The sequence below is a fragment of the Idiotropiscis lumnitzeri genome, chromosome 14, assembly GCF_059441095.1.
Source record: "Idiotropiscis lumnitzeri isolate Australia: NSW breed Sydney's pygmy pipehorse chromosome 14, RoL_Ilum_1.0, whole genome shotgun sequence".
Classification (NCBI taxonomy): domain Eukaryota; kingdom Metazoa; phylum Chordata; class Actinopteri; order Syngnathiformes; family Syngnathidae; genus Idiotropiscis; species Idiotropiscis lumnitzeri.
The window spans coordinates 12,206,966-12,228,578 of NC_142404.1; the positions used below are offsets into that span (position 1 = coordinate 12,206,966).

Here is a 21,613-nt window from a genome sequence, read left to right on the forward strand (position 1 = left end):
AGATTTGTCAATTCCTCAAAACCAACCTTAAACCACAGAGGGTCACACATTACATTTTGTAACAAATTAATCGCAAAAAAAAAAAACGTAATGAATTGCAATTAATCACATTTTTCTGATTACTGTTTTTTGTGAAGCTTTTAACAGGTGTTTAAATAAAACGGAGTTAACTGAGTTAAAATATTTAATCGCATTAATTTTAAAAAAAATTAATTTTGCGTTAACGCTTTAATTTTGACAGCCCTCGTAAAAATGTAAGCCAACTGACGTCTCTTTGTGAGCCCTCAAATGAGGCCTACTTCAAGCAGGAAACCTTAACCCATAATTTAATTCGGTCGGCAAAATATGTCAACGAGTCAGGGGGAACAACGCAACAGGGCCAGTCTTGCATCGTAAACATTAGTCCACTCGCCTCCAAAATGTCAGCTATGCCGAAGACGACGACACGTTTCCAAAGCCTACATAGAAATGTGTCCAGAATCTCTATTTTGGGTCCGCCAGCACAGTGGTGCTCGGAGCTAATGAATATTCGACATGCAGGGAGCACGACGCTGTTTGGCGAGCTTATCACAATGCCATCACTCTCTCAGATCGTCCACTCACTGAATGCTTATCAAGTGCTCACAGGTGGGGCTGCTTTCTGCGCACCTGCGCGCATCACACGAGTCTCAAGAACATCATCATAAAAATAGTTATTATTGTAGATATTGTTAGGCGGATTAAAGGGCAAGCACACAGCCCATGCATGACGTTTGTGAAAATAATTGTATTTTTGTGTCATTGTGGTTTTTAGATGCTTTGAATAAATGAGACATTGATCGCCGTATGCAAGATTGTATCGGCCGTATCGGGGAGCGTCAATGTCGGATTGCGAGCTTCACGACAGCGGGGAAAAGTTGCACTTGACTGACCTTGGTGTGGATGTTGTGATGAACAAAGACTTCTGGGTTGCAGGCGAGGTTACGAGCATGCAAATGAGCGCGCATATGCATGTGTGTGCGCACTGATGGCTACTCCTCAGAAAATCTTTTCTCATTTAATACCATTGACGGTTAAAGACGTCAAAGATCCATTTTTTTTTTTTTTTTTTACTCGGCTCGTAGTAAAGGAGTTAAATGCAAATGTATTGAAATTAAAAGTTAAACACAACCTAACTATTCTTTCGTGCCCCACTATTAAACTAAGTTTATATCTTCAAAGCATTGCGTGTAGCGAACGGCAATGGGTTGAAAATAAAACCTAATGTGCTGACACACGCATATAAAAGTGAACAGAAAAAAAAAATAAAATTCCGTGAACAGCTTGTGACTCACGCTGGGCCGATGTGGAGCAGTCCTTGAAGGATCATTTTAATACCGGGCTGTGTTGCACATCTTCCCGCTCAAGGTGTCTGCCAGCGGAATCACTCGGTGACCATAAAAGCATCCTTTGATCGCTCGCTCATGTTTGAAGATGGAAATTAAAAACACTTGGCACCAAAAAAAAAAAAAAGGCGACGCTGTAGAATCGCACCGTCCGTCTTCAGGCCTTACATGAGTTTGCATCATGACGTTTCACCGAACGAGCTCTTCTCATCTCCTCTCTTTGGTCATCCTCTTCAGCACTTTGGCACCGAGCAGAGGATAAAATTAACTTCATGGCCTCCCCCTGCCCCTACACACCAAATAATTTTTTTTCTGTTCCAGCATCCCACAAAAAAAAAAAAATTATGTATGTATATATGTATATATATTAAAGGAATAATATTTATAATTTACTAAAATATAGAGTAATGACATAATTAAATAAAATGTAAAGAATGAGAACATCTTTTTTTTTTGCTTCTTTTCAACGGACATTGGACAGCTCCTTGTTATAAAGAACATATAAACGTGAGTTTTGTTTTTTATTGATGCAATGTTCATGTTGAAATGTCTGTTGCTAGTCACACACATGCTATTTTTTTTTTATCCTGTCTATGGCGTTTGCATTATTTGTGAGTATTAAACTAGCTGATATTGCCAAGGCACAGTAGTGTGGTTGTCTGATATACATAACATGTCATTCTTTTGATTTTTTTTATATTTCGATTGGCAAAACATCCAATGGCTTATACCTCCAAAAACCTGTTTTGAAAAAGTTGTGCCACGATTTATCTCCAGGCACCCCTGTGCAGGTGAAATCAGGTTTTAGGATAGACTTTTATTTTTAAATATGACTAAAAACAAGTTGGACCAGTGTCAAAGAACAATAACAAGCGCACCTTTGGAAGTAGCATTGTACAGTCGTGTTCCCGCCAGGTCATCTGCATCATCAGTTGATTCAAAACCAAACTTTTTTGCTTCTGAAAATGCTTCCACATTTTTGCAGAAACTAATTATCATTCCATTCCATCTTATTCCGCACCGCTGCACTTTTCAGAAAACGCAGAATTGATTTACAAAATGCAGGAGGGCGAGGATAAATGGAGAAAATCAATGCGGCCTTCAAGTCAAGGTGAGAACGTTCTCACGACAGCTCGTCATTCTGACGTGCAACGTATTGTCTTTCCTTATCACTCTGAAAATAGACAGCACTTACTGACGTCAATTTACTTTTGGTCTGTATCAGGTGAGGAACATACATGCAGCATATACATTGGAAACTCACCTAACCTAAATAAAATAAAATAATGGGAGGCAGAGGTGGGTAGAGTAGCCACAAATAAATTAAGTAAAAAGTATTTGAGTAAGCATATTTAATGAAAAAAAAAACACTGAACGAACCACAAAGTCTCTCTGGCAAACCAAAACAAATAACGCAACCAATAAGAGAGAAATAAAAATAAAAGCAAAAGCTTCGTCAGATCGGAATCAGGCTAAAAATAACTAGGCCGACTAAATGCTATGTAACATTCAAAATGAGTATGATTTAATTTTTTAAATTGTATTACGGATTTATTTTAAAATTGTGTGTTAACACTGCGCTGTGTTGAAGTTTGTGGAGTTACTTGCCTGCAATTTTCAAATTCAGATGCGTCACCTAATGCATGAAACTACTCCACAAATATTAGATAAAGGCATTAAATAGACATTGTGCATTCACTGTGTAAAGAAATGCAAAAAAAAACAAAAAAACAATTAATCACTTTTTTTTGTTTTGTTCATAGTAGCAGATTGGCACTAGTTTCATGTACCGTATATTTTTATGTTTTTTTTTTCATTCTCTTATTGAATCTCTCTGCGAGGGGAAAAAAAATTCCTCAGCGAGTGGTTAGGATTCATTCACACTCATTTACTGCCATTGACGGCTAAAGACGTCCAAGATACTTTTTTTTTTTTTTTCCCACTCGACTGGTAGTGAATTAGTTAATGACAATTGAGTTAGGAAAGATGGCGAGAACATGGACGGATCTTAGATTTGAACCCTGAATCTCTTACTATGAAGCAGACGTGCTAACCATTATTGAACAATGCGAAAGAAATGCTGACTGTTGAATTCAACAACAAAATACAAAGCAGAAGAAAAAAGCCGTTTCATTAGTATTTATTGATAAGAAAATAATATAAACATCAGAACAAAAAACCTGTGATATCGGTAGAAACCCAATTTATGTGAATAGTAGTTTCGCTTGTCCCTTTTTGCTTATTTTTCAGGTAAATATAGACATGCAAATGAACCATTTTTAAATATCATTTCAAATAAATCAGGTGGACTAAACATTTTACCTGCTGTCTTGATTTTACTAATAAGGCCTCCACCCTGTTCATGTTATATATTGAACTCTAACATCATACGCATCACATCGATGTAATCGGAATCATCTCTTTAAAATTTGTGCACGGATCGACGTTTGCACGGCTCCAGAGCACAAAGTAACGTCAGCACTAGCTTCGTCTGGACGCCGTAACTCACAATCCTCACAACACATTTCCGCTCCAAAGCTCAAAAAGCAAATGACAATGTTAAATTCTAATCGAACTTTTCGAAAGCATGAAGCGTGTCCTTCTCTCAAGTCACACTGAGACACATCCGCACTGTTTGGTTTCTTCGTTGCTCATCACAAGTTTTGATTTGAGTCCAAATTTGCAACATGGGCAGGTTGAATTGGACCAAAAGGTGGCGGCGGTGGTGAGGTGCGAGTCTTTTCGGAGAGAGAACATCCTTGGTCCTCATTGGCAGGCACAGCGTCGGAATGTGCTTGTTGTGTAAAATCCATGATTGTCGAACACGGAGGGCCTCTCTGCCTAAACGGTTGGTCGTGTGTCAGCGTCAGTAAAGCGCACACAAACGCAGCTCGAAAGGCTCAGCGTGAGAGGGAGCCGGCCTTGTCCTTACGATTTGGAGAGTTTTTCACCTTTTTGTGGGTGGGATCAAGCCAAAGCTTTGGTTCGAGAATGAGGAAGGACACCTGACGGCGTGATGGACGCTTGTGCAAGTGCTTACTTTCTTCAAGGAGATCTTTGAAATTGTGCTGTTCACTGACAGCATCCTTTATGAGTACTGGGGCCACACTGAAAAGAAAATGCATCAATAATGTAACAATAAAGTCGGATTTTGGGGGCGAGGGTTAAATTATTACGACAAAGTGAATATTTGATGTGGAAATGGCGTATTGTTATAAATATAACACTATAACACTGATTTAAACCAATGACTGCATACAGAGAACAAGGAAACAAACTTGAATTTGACAAATCTGGTAATATAAAAAGAAAATACAAAAAAAAATTGCTAAAGTAAATTGATCAAAAAGTAGTATCAGATTTTGATTGATATGACTTTACAGAAAAGTGTTAGGTTCTGCATGAGAAAAAAAAAGTCTTGAATTTTACGTAAATAATTGCATGAGAAGAGAGTTGTATTTTTACAATAAATAATAACAGGTCAAATGTTGTCCCAACTATGAGGGGACAAACAGAATAATCAGAAGTTTCCGTTTTAATATTATGCGTTGAAAAAAAAAAAAATCAAAAACGGCAATGTTACAAAAGGAATTTCATGAAAAAAAAAATCAGGGTTACAAGAAAAAACAATTCAGTCATATAACGATAACAAATAAAAGAATGTGATAATGTTGAAAATAAAAAAAAAAGTTTTTTCCTGATAAAAGTATACCCCAAAAAAACAAGAAAAAATGTACATATAACTTTCCTAAAAATCAATAAAAAAAAGTTAGCAATGTGAAATATGAGCGGCTTTATATTTTATTTAAAAAAAAATACTTATAATCTGACTTTTCCAGGAAATGTAATGTTATGAGAAAAAAGTAGCACTTTTGCAAGGAAAAAAAATCATATGTTAAAAGAAAAGAAGAAAATAATTCTACAGAAAAAAAGTCTAACTTAAATCAGAATATTTCCCAAGATTAAAATAAATTGTGGCCAGAAAAATTGTGAAAACTGAACTCAGTATTTCTATTCAATCAAATCAATATAATCCGAAAAAAAGTAATAGTAAGTCAGAATGTTTCTTATTTGTGAAAACGAGAGTAGTTAATAGTACTTTTGTAATTATAGTGAAAATAAAATGTTCCTAAAAAATGGAACATTAAAAGAAAACATTTTGTGAGAAAACGTCAGCGTTACAAGAAAACCCACAAAAAAGTAAATGTTTCAAGAATTAAAAAAAAAAAGCCTGTATGAGAACAGTCACAACAATGACAATGAAATCAAAATTTTCATGAGATAAATGTTATACTATTAAAAAAGCCATAATTTTAGATAAGATAAGATAATTTAAATAAATGTTAAGTTGCATGTACAAAAGTGTAAAGACATGCTTTTAGAAAAAAGTAATTATCCCAAAAGAAAAAACAAATGACAATTTTCCTCGCAAAATTGTTAACTTTTTGATATTTCAAAATTCAAAGTAACTTTACTGACAGGTTTGTGTCCAATTGTAGTTTTACAATATCGTAAACCGAAAACAATCCTAATCTTGAAAGTTAAGTTGTAATTTGAAACGGTTTTAACAATTTTTTAAAAAGTTGAAATGCAACAAGAAACACTAAACATGTTTATTCATTATATTGTTAAAAAAAGTAACCAAATGAGGATAAAGTCTGAATTTCACCATTTAACGTTTTTACTATCACGAGCGACAGACAAAAAAAAAACATTAAGGAGTAAAATATCCGGCAAATAAATAAGAACCGAGAACAATTGTTTTTTTTCTTTTCTGTTCTGCAAAACTAAAACGTTATTGTGAAAGTGGTTCGAAGCCTGCTTATTAGACGCATAAAAGTCGACCCGCATTAAGAGAGAGGAGGAAACTCGACTGAACACTTGGTGATTGTGTAAACGTTTGCGTGTGTCCCTGAGAAAGAACAACACACACTTTTAATCTCATATATTAGACGTGTTCTATTTTTAAGTTTGTGTTGGATCTCGGACCTTCGAAAATCCGACTTTATTCTTTCCAGTGTGACCCCCAACACTCCTTTGTACTTTCACCTTGCTTTTGTCCTCCCCGTTTTCCATCACGTGCTGTTCGGTCCACTGTGCTTGTGCTTGGCACGCTTGTGCTTCATCTTTGTGTCCCGCTTGGTAGAAAGTGGTGGAAATTCACTCCATGCAGGGATTGTGAATACTGGAGGTGTGAAGAGGAAAACAAACGAGATCAAGCCCGTTTCCCGCCAAAGGGCGTTTGATCGTCCAGGCTCATCGAAGATAAATCCTCAGGCGCTTGCAGTCGCTACGGCCACGTCAGACAGTTGTTTCGATCTTTTCGATGATCTCGATCGTCGACTTGGAGGGAGAGAGCAGGGAGCCGTCGTCCTGATCCCACAGGCTCCCGGGACTGGAGTTTCCATCCGTGCTCAGCTCGTCGTCCTCCCGCTCGCTCTCGTCCTCGCACGATTCCATACAGTGCAGGCCCAGCGCGTTGATGCCGGAGTCCTCGGAGCTGGACGGGGACGAGCACTGGTCCATTTTGGGACCCTTGACTTTGTCCAAGGGAGAGGCGTGTTTTTTGGGTTCACTGTCCTCGCGCTGGGTCGGCGCCGGCGCGGGCGCAGCCTTGACGGAGGGTCGTGGCTGAGGGGTGGAGGGGGCGGGCGGTTGAGGCGGTTCGGGCAGCGCGGGCGGCAAGGGGCGCTGAACGTAGCACATCTTCCCGTTAATGCGCTTGACCACGTAGTCGTCCACGAAGAGGTCGGCGATCACGCAGTATTTGGGAGACTCCAGGTGAGGAGGCGAGCGGAAGCAGGGCGCCAGCTTGAGGAAGCGCTCGGCCAGGGAGACGGACAGGTCCATGGTGCTGCTGTACTCCGTGGCGGCGTTGGGAACCGCCGTACTGGGCAGCTGGCACACGTTGGTCATGGGTTGGTACACGTATTTGCCTGCGAGCGGGACGAGCGGGACATTCATTAGCAAGGTGGTTAACACGCAACATGCCAATAAGAGCACACTTTTCAAACTTCATAAATTTGATGATTACAAAAAAAAGTTTCAAGGTAACAATCGAATAACTTGAAGAATTCAAGAGCAAGTCATCTGAAAATCCCCCGCCCCCCCACATAATGTTGCAACAGGCTGTGTGTAAAAATAAGTTGGTGCCGGCACAAACGAGTGCATAAAAGACAGAAAATGCTCAGTTTGGGATCATTTCACACTTCAGAAAGACGATGAAGTGCATTGTGTCTGCTGCAAAGCAAAACTTGCGTACCACAACAGACAACAACCAACTCTGCCTTACTATCTATTACGTGAGAAAGACTGTTACAAGAAAGAAGTAAAAAAAAAAAATTGCAAGAAAATAGTCATACTCTAGGGTAAAAAAATGTTAAGAGAAAACGTAAAATTACAAAAAAAACAACAACAAAAAACACGCTTGGACAAAAATAATGGTACCCCAAGAAAAGATAATATTGGTCAAAGGCACATTTTATTCAAAGATAAGTGTCCCTTTTTTATGTTGATTTAAAAATGATTTTCCTTTTTAAAAGTGTGACAAGTAGTCTCTGTGGTATTTGGTGACATGCAAAAAAAAAATAAAAAATACAGACATCTCCAAGTTTCTGTGCCTCCAGTCAGAAATGTAAGATCCACGCAATTATATCCGACCCAAACTACAACCAAAATTGTTCCATTCAAACTTCTCTGACAGTGCCATCTGCGTAATGTTCCAATATTTGTCCCAGCCCTTGGACTGGATCTCATGATATTGCGCAGGCCGTCACAACTTTACGGCTGCTAGATGTACTGCATATCCACCAAATGTTCGCTCCACTGAAGACTCGAAATTGCCCTGAAGTGTGAATGTGCACCTTTATGGATCTTGGAGCTATAGAGAACCAACGGACGTATGGAAGAGCTTGTGGTGATGCTTGTCAGGCGTGCAGCCGGGAGAGCGCCGACATTTTTTTGTTTAAGAGGCTCCCAGGAGAGGACCGCACTGCACAAACTGACAAGCTCGTACATCTCTTCCTCTCACACTGTATAGACTGCGGATATAAAAAGTCTACACACCCTCTATTCAAATGTCAGGCTTTAGTGATATGAAAAAAAAAAAAAAACATCTATTATTCTATAACTTTTCTCCACCATGAACGTGATTAATAGCATGTGTCGAACTGAATTGAAAATAAATAAATAAAAATAAATAATGTTCTTTTTGCAACGACCTTTTGAAATGACTATCCAGTATGGCTAAAAAGCTCAACCTTGTTTTCATGGGATCGTAACATTTTCCCCACATGCGTTTGGCAGATTTAAAGTGTTCTGGTATTTTCTTGAATCTTGCCACTGAATCGCATAACCGGGGCCAAGGCTATTCCATACATTTTAAACAGGTCCAGCTCAAAAAAAAAAAAAAAAAAATCTCTGCAGACCATAGCTTCTGCCGTAAAATGTTCTCAAAGGTTTTTTGTGCCGTCAATGGACTTGCACGTGTTATATAAGCCACATTAATGGTGGAAAAACTTGTGAAAGGATGTACTAGAATGGTATAATTTTTTTGCCTGACAGTCAAATTGTGCCGATATCGATATCCTCGTCACATGCACTTCTTATATTTGAATGCAAAAGTCATTTAATGAGGCCCCAATGTGCCCCAACGCTTTGAAAACAACGGCTTTCGTGCGTCTCGGAAACGACAAAGGGACATCACACAATATCACAAGTGCAGCGTACGCTTTTCAACACCTCGTGTGTGTTTGGGACCGACACTCGGCCGCAAAAACCAAAGAATGAAGGTCGCAGCCTTTATTGGCCCACTCGAGAGCCTTTCATCACCTTTTTAAATGCCAGCGACTGAAAGCAACGCCATCACAAAGGAGGGATGATGAAAGGCATTGTGGGGGATGTAGGAGATGTAAATGAGGACATACATGGAAAAAGGAAATTACAGCTCCTTATTACGAAAATCTAATCATGAGGCAGGAGGCATAAAAGCTAAGGAGGCGACTTGTTCCTGAGGTAATGAACCTTGTTGGTGGGGAGGAAAAGAAAACAAAAAGGTATGACAACAAAGAGACAAAAAAATAATGACGAGATTTATGAGGCGATTAGGATTCATTCGGTATTTTGTGCATTTACATGTGGGTCGTCGGCGAAATGTACAAACTGGATGTGGCGAACGAGCAATCAACCAAATGGATTATTTTTGTTCAGGAAAAAATCTTTCACGGAATTTTCTGAACTCCTTTTTTTCTCCATAATTGAGCAAATGATTAAAGCTTAAGCGATTGTGGTGTGAATTCACGAGGGCTGCCACAATTGAATATTTTGCAATCAATTAAATTGCAATTAACTCATTCAGTGCCAGGCCAAATGAATGTCATTTTTGGCGTCTCTATCCGTCAATGGCAGTGAATGACTCATTCAATCCCTAAGACATACAAATACTTTTTCAAAAATGTAGGCCCTGCCTCCCAAAGACGTATTTATACGTCTTAGCCCTTTTTTTTTTAGCTCCGTGTTTTTATAGCATTAGAACACATTATTCTGTTGGCCTCGCAAAATCAGTCAAATTCCAGAAAAACGCTGGAATTGAGGGGTTTCCTCGAGTCAAAATTTCTTGGATTAAATGAGTTAATAACATGTATATTGCATTTATAACCACCACCACCCCAAAAAAAATTAATTGTTTTAACTGAAAGCTACCCCTCCATATTAAATGAGGAAGACAGCACCCCACCCTGGGTGTAGAAGAATTAAATTTCTCCATCTCACATTCTTTGCCGGCTCTCTTCTAATAGAGAATCTCTTGTGTGACTAACTCAGGAGCACTCTTTCATCTCCCTCAACGTCACGTCGCCCATGTTGGCGCCGGCCCTAAAAAAGAATGCAGCCGGACGGAAAATGCGTTGAGCTCAGATTGTCGTTTCAATATTGGCTTGCTTTTGAAGTCCAAAGTAAAGTCTTTAGCAAAGCAGACTCATACTGACAAAGCCTCCTTGAGAAGAAAAAATATTTAACAGGGTGATGTCGTGTTTGACTGTACAGCGCCAACCACTGCTCATTCTGTTGATGCAACTTGCAGCTGGGTGAACACAGAGGGCTCAGATTTCAGGAAAAGGGGAAGGGCTCACCCAGCCCTCGTGTGAAACACGTTTCCTGTCTCATGACTCCGCGCAGCTCTGCAAGTTCAGCTCATGTCGACAGAATACGTGTATTGTCAGAATCGTTCCTTCTGCTCAGAATGGCTGGGAAGGCACAAAGGCTGAACGAGAACAACAAGAGGCCATTGTCACTTGGAACAAAGGGGGAAAAGATTTTTGCTTGGGCGTTGATGCCCTGCTGATCTCCATTTTTTCTTTTGGAAATAGCAGCAAAAGCAATGGCAGGACTTTAAGTCATAACATGAGCGGTCGCGTTTGCTTTTTGTCCAGCTTCTGGACCAGAATGATAAACTCAGGCTCTCCAACAGCCAAAACTCACGCCACATTCATTAAAAGCCACAAAAGCTCCACTTTGTAATTAAGCCAATAACAGAACATTTCAGAACATTTCTGTGGAAATACACAAACTTTAGTCAGAGTCTGACTGCTCTGTATTGATGTTTTTATCCTGGCTGAGGCTTTATACGATGCAGCAGCACTGTGGTGAATCTGCAAAGATCAATCCAATAAGCTTCCCTTTGGATTTATTCACAACGAGCGCATGTGGGGCAACACACACACACATACACTCAAAACTACAGACATCACATAGCATTGCTGTCTGCAAAAAAAAAAAAAAAAAACTGTATCTTCATTCTTCACATTCTGATGATTTGGACTTTTTACATTATTCACTACTTTGTCGTCTTCTGTGTGTACTTGTACTGGGTGAACGTAAATTATAAATGGCAGCATTCCTTCCACTCGTATTACTATGCCGTTTTTAGTCGGCAACAGTAAATGCTGCTATTAAAACTCGTTCACTACCATTGACGGATATAGACGCCAAAAAAGTAAATTCATTTTATCTAGGCTGGCAGTGAATGAGTTAATGAAGGGTATTGCCAGCAAAATAATCGTTACGAATTTTGCCAGTTGTGTAGAACTGATTTGCTGAAACGGAGAAAAAAGGGGGTCCACTTGGTCTTGTTTTAAAGAAGTACAAAGTTACAATAGGACAACAAAGACACTCACTCTGGCAACTCCTCCGGGCAACAATTATGTGACACGGGCATTAAACATTAAACACAGAGCATCAATCCCATTAAGATGTTCAGGGAAGCCTCGCCCGACTCACCAGAAAAACATTTTTACACTAGATTTTGCAATCATTCCAATCATTTATACGGTTAGAATTGAACAAGTCCTGAAATTCACAAACAAAAAAAAAACATTTTCAGGTGACAAGAGATTGATTTTTAATTGCAGTGCCTTACCTTTTAAGCAAAATAAATATTATTAATAATAATAATAGTAAATATATTAATAATACTAATATTGATATTGCTATCGCTATTGATATTGATATTAATATTTATTTCTATATAAATATATATATCGGTATTGGTATTAATCATTCTAATTAGCAGACGCTTACGTCCACATTGTTAGATGACGTGGAATCAAAATGCAAGCAGTTCAGCATCAAGTCACTTAATGAAGCATTGACACAAGTTCATGCTAATCGTGTGCACATCTGGGCATTTCAAATCATCTCCTCAGTTTGACAAAAGTACGAAAATTGGAGATGAAGGAGCTTACTGGGAAGACTGTTCCTCATTAGGACTTTGATTTTCAGCTTAATGAGTAATTACCTTGCCTGGTGATTGTAATCAGTTAGCAGAGGGTGGGGGGGGGGCCTTCACGTCCGTTGGTTTTACTGGTGCTGCGAGCGACATCTCATCAGACGTGACATATTGGAGGGGACGTTAAGCACAGCTAATTATGACTAATGAGAGGCTCGGACTGATGTTGTCAGCTGCTGCTGAACGGTCGCGTTCACCTCCATCCCTATTTGACTCTCCCTCATTTTCTCGGTGTGATGCTGCAGCGAAGAGACAGCTGCGTGCAAATCACAAAAGCAGCAGACAAAATCCCCCGCTGTTTACATGAAAATTGTCATCGCAGAACAAAAATTCTCGCGGTGCCAGTTTACGGATAATTTTCTCTCCCAAACGCGTGATCATTTCAATGTTTTGTGTTTGATCAAGTGCGGAGTAAAGTCGAGCGTATTTGCTGTACATAAGTTCACCTTTTGGTTTGCCTGGAAAGCTTTTTTTGTGCAGCAATTTTCACATGCATGCAAGAAATTTTCAGTCTAATAGATTAGCAAGCCAAAAACACGGCGTAAAGAAGATGAAGCATTTCTCTTTTTTCCACTCTCTATTATTACACGTCACAGGGAAGGTCTTGTAAGCAGCTCTATATTTCGCCCCGGGTGTCCTGCTTCTGCCCGATACAATCGTCTAAGCTGGTTTAGTCCGACTCGAGTGCATGATTGTGCTGAGCGACTGAAATCCATTAGGTCCATTATGTTATGGTTGGTTGTTTTTGTTTTCTCGAAGAGGGAAACGAGCCAAAAATCAAACGACGGCCACAAGGCAGTGTGCGGTCATTGAGCAGCACCATTTTGGCAGCCGATTAATATTTTAAAGCAAAAAGGAGGAGCAAGACAATGTTGACAAAAAAAAAAAAAAAAAGCATGAACAGACTTGCGGGGAAATAATTCATTTCGGGCGTGGCTTGCAGTAAACACAGGAAAAGGATTCTTAAATCTTCTTCCTTGATCAGATGATTTCAAATGACACATCGTGAACGTCGCAATCCCAAAAGATTACATTGTGCAAACTTTAAGCCCTGACGAGCTGCTGCAGAGTGGATAGTGATTGTGCTCGGCACTGATCTGTGGATTTCCGGAGCGCGGCGTGCCCGAGGAGAAGGACAACCTGTCAGGTTGAAGCTCAGCCGGCGCGATTCGTGCAGCGGTGTCAAAGTGTCAGGCCGAGAGTGGAGAAAGAGTCTGAGGGACGAGGGGAGTGAAAATACCCCTGACATTTCTATATAAGCGAGGGAAAAAAAAACGGTGACCTTTAAACGGCACGCTGCACCTTGTCAATAAAAGATATCGCGTGACCCCGATGCTTGTCGGGACAGAAGCATCTTACAGGTGACGGAAAAACGGAGGTTTGATCTTCCAATGCGGCTTCCGGTCCAAAAGATGCCATGCGGCATTTCATATTCTTGCGTTTACTTAATTACAGTCGAACCAACGGACAAAACATATTGTCCAGTCCACTCGAAACGCCACATTGGACTGGACCTTCCAAAGTCTTTTAGTTCCAGAACGGTCCGCAGAGTAAGATTGCGGCGTAAGGTCTCGTGAACACGGCAAGTACGGTCGTCCTAAGAACATACTCAAGAACATACTTTAAGAAAGTCTCTGTGCAATTGTAACGGCTGTGTACTTGTGAACTTCCAAAAAAATAAATAAAAAATAATCAACTAACTAAAACAAATAGCCAAGTCACCAACCGATACATCCTTGTTTTTTTTTTTTTTAATATATTTCAATTTTACAATAATTTTGTAGTCCTTTAGTGCGCTGGGCATTTTTAGCCCCCCGAAAATAATTAAATTTGATATAATGGACAACCGACTCTCACTGCACGAGTCCTTCCTTCGTCATCTAGTCTACTTTAAAAGTCTAAATGACTGCTGTGGAACAAAAGGCCATTATTTAAAAAAAATTAAATAAAAACATGCATAGTAGTATGACTGGAACAACACTGCCATAATATGACTAATTCATTTATTTAAAAAAATAAATAAATAAATAAATAAATATATATATATATATATATATATATATATATATATATATATATATATATATACACAGCACTCAACTTATTCGGTTTCCACTCGCTGTGAATCCAAGTGTGACCTGTTGTTTTTATCTATGTCGTAGGCGCCCTGCGATTCTCTTTGAAGTCGAGTAGATAAACATCCCACCAGGCACAAACGAAAGAAATGAGGTAAATTCTATTCAAGTGCGATCCTGTGTCTGTGCACAGTGAGACTCATTCATGCCAAGCACTTTCAAAACAAGTCAAATGGAGTTGGAGTGTGCTGCAAAGCCCAAAATAGCTCGCGTAAACTCTATTCAGAGGAACTAGCCGCCCTTGTCAAGGACTACTTTGGGCTGCGTAATGATACACGTTTTTGGTCTGTTATTCTGCCGCGTGTCTGCAGGGGCACGATGATGTGGGTGGAACTGACTCAAACTGTAGCGAAATCAGAGAATGAGTTGTGACTGCGAGACTGGGGAAATGACAAAAAAAAAAAAATCGAATGGATTGAGGACCTAATTTCTTCCGATAAATTTGAAGAAAATATTCACAAGCTCTTTTTGACATACTTTTAGAGTATTAGTTATTCATGAGCACAACACGAGGTATACACCAGTTCTGAGGATTGCAGAGATAGTTCCTGCTGATTACAAACGACCACAAAGCTTCTTTTTTGTTTCTGGCTTCTCTCACGCATGCAAACACAGATCCGGCGTTGTACTGCCTAATGGGAAAAGGTTGTTTGGCATCAATCGACCTTTTGACAGAAAAATGTCCTCGGTCTGGCAAAAAATAAATAAATAAATGAAGGGAGAAAATGCAAGTCCTGTTATTACACAAAATGTGAACAAAAATGAAACAAAAGATTTGGAGAGTGAGCGAAAGATGAGAAAGCTGCTGTATACTATCCCGGCGGTCTTAAAGACAGACACCCATTTGAAATAATTAAATACTTTGGAGTTGACGGGAGGTCCTCAATTTATGATGGCCCAACAACCAAGATTTTAAGGTTTGCGCAGCACGGCAACAAAAAAGGGAAGCTCAGTTCCCGTCATACTGTTGTCCCCATTAGATTATTTTAGATTTATGGCCTAAAAGTATTTGCTGCAATTGTGACTAGACCAGAGGTGGGCAAAATACGGCCCGGGGGCCGCATGTGGCCCCTGAAACGTTTTAATACGGCCCGCTGAACTTTAAAAAAAATTAAATGAATAAACCTTGTAAATGTTTTATTTTCTAAATACTGTGGTTTTTCAAAGACGTGTGTATTGTTGTAATGCTTTTGTTCACTTTCATTTAAAATTATTATTATTTTTTTTTTCCTCAGCTGAGGTGAGCTTAACAAAAACCTTCCAGACTACATGTTTTTGTACTCCATACTATCATGGCTATGATTTGCTGGTGGCTCATTTAATCCCACCTGAAGGTTTGCAGGGACATCTCCAGAATTCTCCTGTACTTTATCACTCATGGAATGATTCTAATCTAATCAAATTGCGTGAGAAGCTCAAACGATTGTGTAAATTCATGCTTGAATAATTTTGCAACCTGATCGTGTTTTCTGGTGCCAGCTGTGAGCTAATCAAGTCCAGAGTTGGTCATTTCATTTGAAAGTTGTTATTGAATTCACCGTGTACGTTTTTCAGCATGCCCACTGAAATGAAAATGATTGCAGACTAAATGGTCATGACATCACAAGTCGAGTGGGAGCCAATCAGGTCTCAACTATAATGTGAAACCTGAAGCCTTCGGGGGGGTGGGAGGGGATTAACACCATGAAATTCATAATGAAATGGGAAAAGTGGGGACATCTCACTCCTGCACATATATACACAAAAAAAAAAGATGATTGCATGACTACATCCAAGGAGATTCTATTATGGATCAAAGCAACTTCAAGAATTCCATCCCTGTGATTGCGATTTCTACTCCTGTCAAAAATGGCATTCATGGAACAAGCTCCATACATGAATTTTCTCGACGGGTTCCCGTAATTTAACAATGTACAGTGTTTATTATCATCGTGTCCAGCTGTCACGCATCACACTGACGTGCGTAATATTTTGCTTATCTTATTGAAAGATATGACAGCAAAAGAAATGACGCTGTTTATATTCAGGTGTGTATATCCTAGGTTTTGCATCTCAAATGCCTCCATGGTGGAGGTTCCCTTGAGCAAGGCACCTAACTCCCCAGTCAGCTCCAGTGCATCATTACTGCGGGTTGTAATAATGGTGAGGAAATGTGTGTAAAGTTTGTGGTAAACTACAAACACAAGAACAGACAAGCATCCATTCATCTTCCAAAGTGCTTATTTGAGTCTCGGGTAAAACCAAGTGAATACATATATTATGTTCATAAAAGTAATGATAACTAGAACTAGAATTATAGTGAAAATGTCCTTCACTTTCATCTTAGTTAGTTAATATCATAAACAAGTATTCCGGGTTCATATTAAGTGTCTTTTTTTTTTTTTTTTGGTGCATGTCCATACCGATGAAGTTAGGTGAAACATTCTAGTTCACTTGATTTTATTACACAATAGCTATTGACTTTTTTTTTTTATCTTGCACTCAACAAATACTCCATATATTGAAAAACTAAAACTAATCCTAAAATTATTAAAAACTAAACTAAAACGAAGCATTTTCGAAAAATAAAACCTCAAAAACTACCAAACCTTCTCTAAAACTAATTAAAGTAACTTGAAATTTAAATATAACTGGAATGAAAACTTAATTGCAATAAAAAATTTTCGATCACCTTGGAGCCAGTCGCGTGCATACAAACAAACATTCACGTTCATTCACAAGTGTCATACATGCTGGACGGGTCGTGACCTAATCGCAACCTTTGAGGCCACAGAAGTCTTCGGAAAATGTCAGTGATTAGATTTGGAATGTGGAATGAAGCCAGAGTATGCGGAGAAAACACACAAGCGACCGACGGAGTCAGACATGCCAGCACAATTCTTCTTGCGCAATCTAATGAGATTAGATGAATACGAGTAAGAATATGTTTCTTATTGTGGGTGAAAACTCCACGCAGGATGCACGCACCTGACATTTGAACCCCAAAACTCAGAAATGTGTGGCAACCTTGCTAACATCTTATATCATTGAGCTGCCTCAAAATTGAAATATTAGTCATATTTCTTTCGGGCAGCTCAGTTTCTTTGAGAGGACCTTTAACGTTTTTTTTTTAAGCTGATGGTTTTGGTGAACTTATGAACTTAAAAATCTTAAAAATAAAAATGGAGGATGCACTGTGGGGTACATAAGGTGCTGTTTCCTAACATTTATTGACGTATATCAATAAAAAAACAAAGACACAGAGCAAATTAAACTTGGACACAATTCTGGCTGTCACTACATGGATGAACAAAGATACATTATTTGTTGTAATTAATTTTCAGACCTATTAATTGAAAGTTGGCGGCACGTATGATCATTTACAACCAAGCGTTTCTAGTTTTAAAGGAATCTTTTTAGCTACCAACCATATCATTGACTCATTTTCCAGCCAGAATAACATTAACATATTTTGTACTCATATGAATAGCTCTCGGGCAGTATGAGATCAAACTAAATTATTATATTTGTAAAAGCCACACAAATGTCACAAGTTGCCATGCTGCACCTGCAATCGCATTAGATTATATATTTCATTGCATGAATAGAAGAATTGATTGTGCGTGGAAATTCCATGCAAGAGCGCAGGAGTCGACATTTGGATGCAGAATCTCGACAGTGAGGCAGGTGTGCTACCCACGTGATCACTTTGCTGACTTGTGATTTAAATATTAATCATATTTTATAGGTTTCCTTTCATCAACTGTAACCTGATTGTTTTGTGGAACTTATGTGTTGCATACACATTTATGTTGTCTTTTGAAATTGAAGTGAATTGTCAGATAACAACACAACAAGCAATAATTCGGCAACTAGTGAACAATTCTTTTAAACGATGTAAAGTGCTTGCTCACAACCGTTAATTGCCACTCCCAGTTGAAGTTGACAGTACGACTAAACATAAATCAAAAGCAAGTGACAAATTTTGTCTTTAACCAAACCACATCGCTTAGCCTCAAAAGTGCTCTAGCTTAATGCTAACATACATCGCAGAACACCATAGAGAGGCCAACAAAACAAATAGATAAGATAACGACAGCCTCGAGCATATATTCTTTATCCTCAGTGAAAAATTAATAATAATACTGCATCTTAGCTGCAATGATTTTTCTTTGGTTCAACACGGGTTCTTTAGTTCAGCATTAAATCTAAGTGTATTATGCTCGGGATAGACCGTTTATCGGGCGGGCCGATCATCGGCGCCGATATTTGGCTAATGGCAGATAAAAGATCAAGTTAAAACTTTTGAATTTCAGTAACCATGTATTTTAATATTCAGTGATGCTGCTGGCCCTAGGAACTCGCCACATTTTTTGGATTAGTTTGACATTAAAACTAAGATAGGTGAAAGTTTAACATTTCAGTTATTTTGAAATTTTGCTGTAGAAAACTATACGGAGCTAATTACTTGTTTAAGTTTTGATTTTCAGACATGTTGATAACCCTGAGAGGTTCTTGAACCTTTTGTTATAATTTTAAAACAAATGTGTCTATTGTTTTGATTATAAAAATAAACTTCAATATTTTGCAAATTTGAAAAGTTCTATGTACATATTAAAAATAATTTGATTTTTTTTTAATGTGATGCCAATGTTTTCCCTTGACTGAAAATTAGTTAGATACTAATTTTGAATATGGTAAAATAGTATTGGTTATCTCCCCTCCTTGACTACTAAAGTCTGTATCTTACTCAGCAAAGCTGTTTTGCATACGTTTAAAATTTGATGGCGACATAAAAAAACACACACAACAGTTCATGGGTGTCTGGTTCGTCTTTTCCACCTTGAACAAACCCTGACAAAAAACCCGTTGCTACATGAGCAAACACTTGCAAGCCTTCACTGCTGAGTGCGATGCCACCCTATAATCATTATTGGTTTATCTCTACAGTTTATTACACAACCTTCTGGTGGCCGAGGCGCACGCATCAAAGGAGGCCCGTTGACTTAAAGCATAAAATGATGCAAAAACAGCTCAGTACGTCAGTCTTCATATTTGTTATTGGTTGTATGTTTTTATATAGTATAATACTTTCGGGCGTTATTGTACTCAATTTAGAAAATGTTTTTCCTGGCGTTTTTTGAGGAGCGTGGAACAGATTATTGACGTTTCTATAGATTCCAAAGGGGTCATTTGATTTGAGATAGGTCACGGACCTAATTAAACTCTTAAGTCAAGCCACCAGTGCACGTACATAGCTTCATAAATCTCACTTGGGCAGTTCAAATTAAAAAATGACTTGTAATAACTGTGAAAGCCTCACGAATCGCAACGTTTGCCGTTTGTTATTCTAAGGCAGACAAAAAGAAGCCATAAACAACTCACAATGGCACCATCCCAGGTGGCAGCACCAGTGCAGCTTGAAGCACTTTCCATGGCTGTGCGTGGCGCAGATGGAGAGTCCGTCGCACGGCAGGAAGTCTGGTCTCCCCGCGCAGCTTTTCGCCAAATTTTGCGCCTCGTCCAACTTCTCACTCTTCGGACACTTTGAAGCACCGGAGGCGGCCATGACAGCATCGCCCGAACTTCACACGCCCGCCTCCCAAAAAAAAAAATAAAATAAAAAAGATCAAGAACGTAACAATTCTGGCGAGAACTACTACAACATGACCGCGACCGAGCACCGCGGTGGGCGAGCGAGGTCCACGTAGGTAGCCTGCCCGGGGAGGGGGTTCTGACAGCGAGTCGCTAGGCAGGAATGCCGGTCCCCTCACTTAAAAGTGTTCGAAGCTCCACCAGCGAGGGCTGTACTTCTTAAAGGCTCCAACGGTGGCGTTCCGCAGCGCTCCCCATCGTGACATTCAGCCGTCGGGAGGCTCCACTGTGCTCGTTTGTGTGCGAGTGAGCTCCTCACTCGCACCATCTCAACTTCATCACACGGCGGGAGGAGTCGGAAGACACGAAGCCAGCTGCCCACTCGTGGAAAAAAAAAAAAAAACACCACGAAAAAAAATGGGAGAAAGGCGCCCTCCTACACGTTCAGCAGCTTACACAATGAACACACGCGCCGAGCAAGACTAAATGGCAGCGTTTTAAAACGTCGAATATGAAATAGTAAAATGATGTAGTTCGGGTTGTGGAGGTTGTGGCCGCTCGGTGGCAGCACCCACAGCTGCTCGTCCAAGGTGGGCGTGGGATTGCAATCACTGATTTCTACAAAAGGAGTTCCTGGCCAGCTGAGTCAGCACAAACATCAGACTAGTACTCGCCCCCCTTGATGTTACTTTTTACAGAATTGGCAGATGGGAAGATAGATTGTAATTACTGCTCAGAACTGGAATCATGCAAATAAGTTGTTAAATCCAGCACAGCATGATGCATAGTAGTTAAAAAGGTTGTTGCGACAAAATCAGGGCCCCTATAAATCATATTCAAGTAGAGACCCCCACAATAATATTTGGATTGTCCCAGACAAAAATCAGAGAATCATAGCAAAGTGGGCTTCCTACCACTGTCCAAAAAGATGAATGATCGGTTTATTAGCCATCTCAGGGGGGAGCCATTTTGCCACTTGCTGTCCACGAAGGGCTCAGTTTACGAACATCACATGACTAAATCCAGAAAACAGGTGAGCTGTGATTGGTCGCTACCTGATCCCTTAGAACTATGATGTCAATTTTCAGTTGACAGCGAGTGGCAAAAAAGCCGCCCGTTCAGATGGCTAAGTACGGGTGGATTTTGTGGCTCAATTCATATTCCACGAATGCAATATTACTCAGAATGCAATGGGGGCGTATACAACACATTATTGTAAAGAACATTTTTCACTTGACTTCCCCTTTAAGAAGAGCAGTCCACCTTTACATATTGTTACACAAAAAGCTGAAATGACGAGCAACACAACCAATTCTACCTCAGGCAAAAGAGTGACTTTTTCTGAGTGATTTTTTTTTTTGTGAGGGTGGATCTTCATTACCATGGCAACAAGGGATGGAGCAAGGGTGTTGCAACTAGGCAAGCTGGGCTTATTCCCCAACAGCCCAGGCTCGGAAGGGAAAGGGGAACGCCAAAAGAGCATAGAAATCCAGATGTTTTCCAGATGACAAACTATTTTCATCAACTTTGATGGTGCAGGCGTGCAAAATACAAACGTATAAACCGGACGACAGCATCAGATGTACATTCAAGATAAAGTGATTTTTGGAGAGCGTTAGGGAATCTGAGAAATGTTTACAGATGTTAAGCAGCCTGGGCAATTCAAGATTAATCTGCAGATTGTATCTTGAGGGGTCATTACAGGCCATAGTTGTGCTGCATTTTTCTTCTTGAGTGTGCGTGAGTTTGACAATTTG

General features: G+C 39.5%; 1 protein-coding gene across 1 annotated transcript; it reads right to left on the reverse strand.

The window, feature by feature from the left end:
* Positions 1 to 6,655: 6,655 nt before the first annotated feature.
* Positions 6,656 to 20,846, reverse strand: LOC148323515 (UPF0524 protein C3orf70 homolog B-like). Its single transcript, XM_088314694.1, has 2 exons — positions 19,647 to 20,846; positions 6,656 to 7,300 (listed from the first exon to the last, which is right to left on the reverse strand). The coding sequence occupies exons 1-2, from the start codon at positions 19,828 to 19,830 to the stop codon at positions 6,666 to 6,668; spliced, it is 819 nt and encodes a 272-aa protein (XP_088170820.1). The 5' UTR covers positions 19,831 to 20,846; the 3' UTR covers positions 6,656 to 6,665.
* Between the last annotated feature and the right edge of the window lie 767 nt (positions 20,847 to 21,613).

Bases quoted from the DNA above. Each gene is read 5' to 3' on its own strand.
- LOC148323515 (XM_088314694.1), bottom strand. From the start codon at position 19,830: ATGGCCGCCTCCGGTGCTTCAAAGTGTCCGAAGAGTGAGAAGTTGGAC. The intron at 7,301-19,646 runs GTGAGTTGTTTA...TCCCGCTCGCAG, and splicing joins CCACCTGGGATGGTGCCATT to GCAAATACGTGTACCAACCC.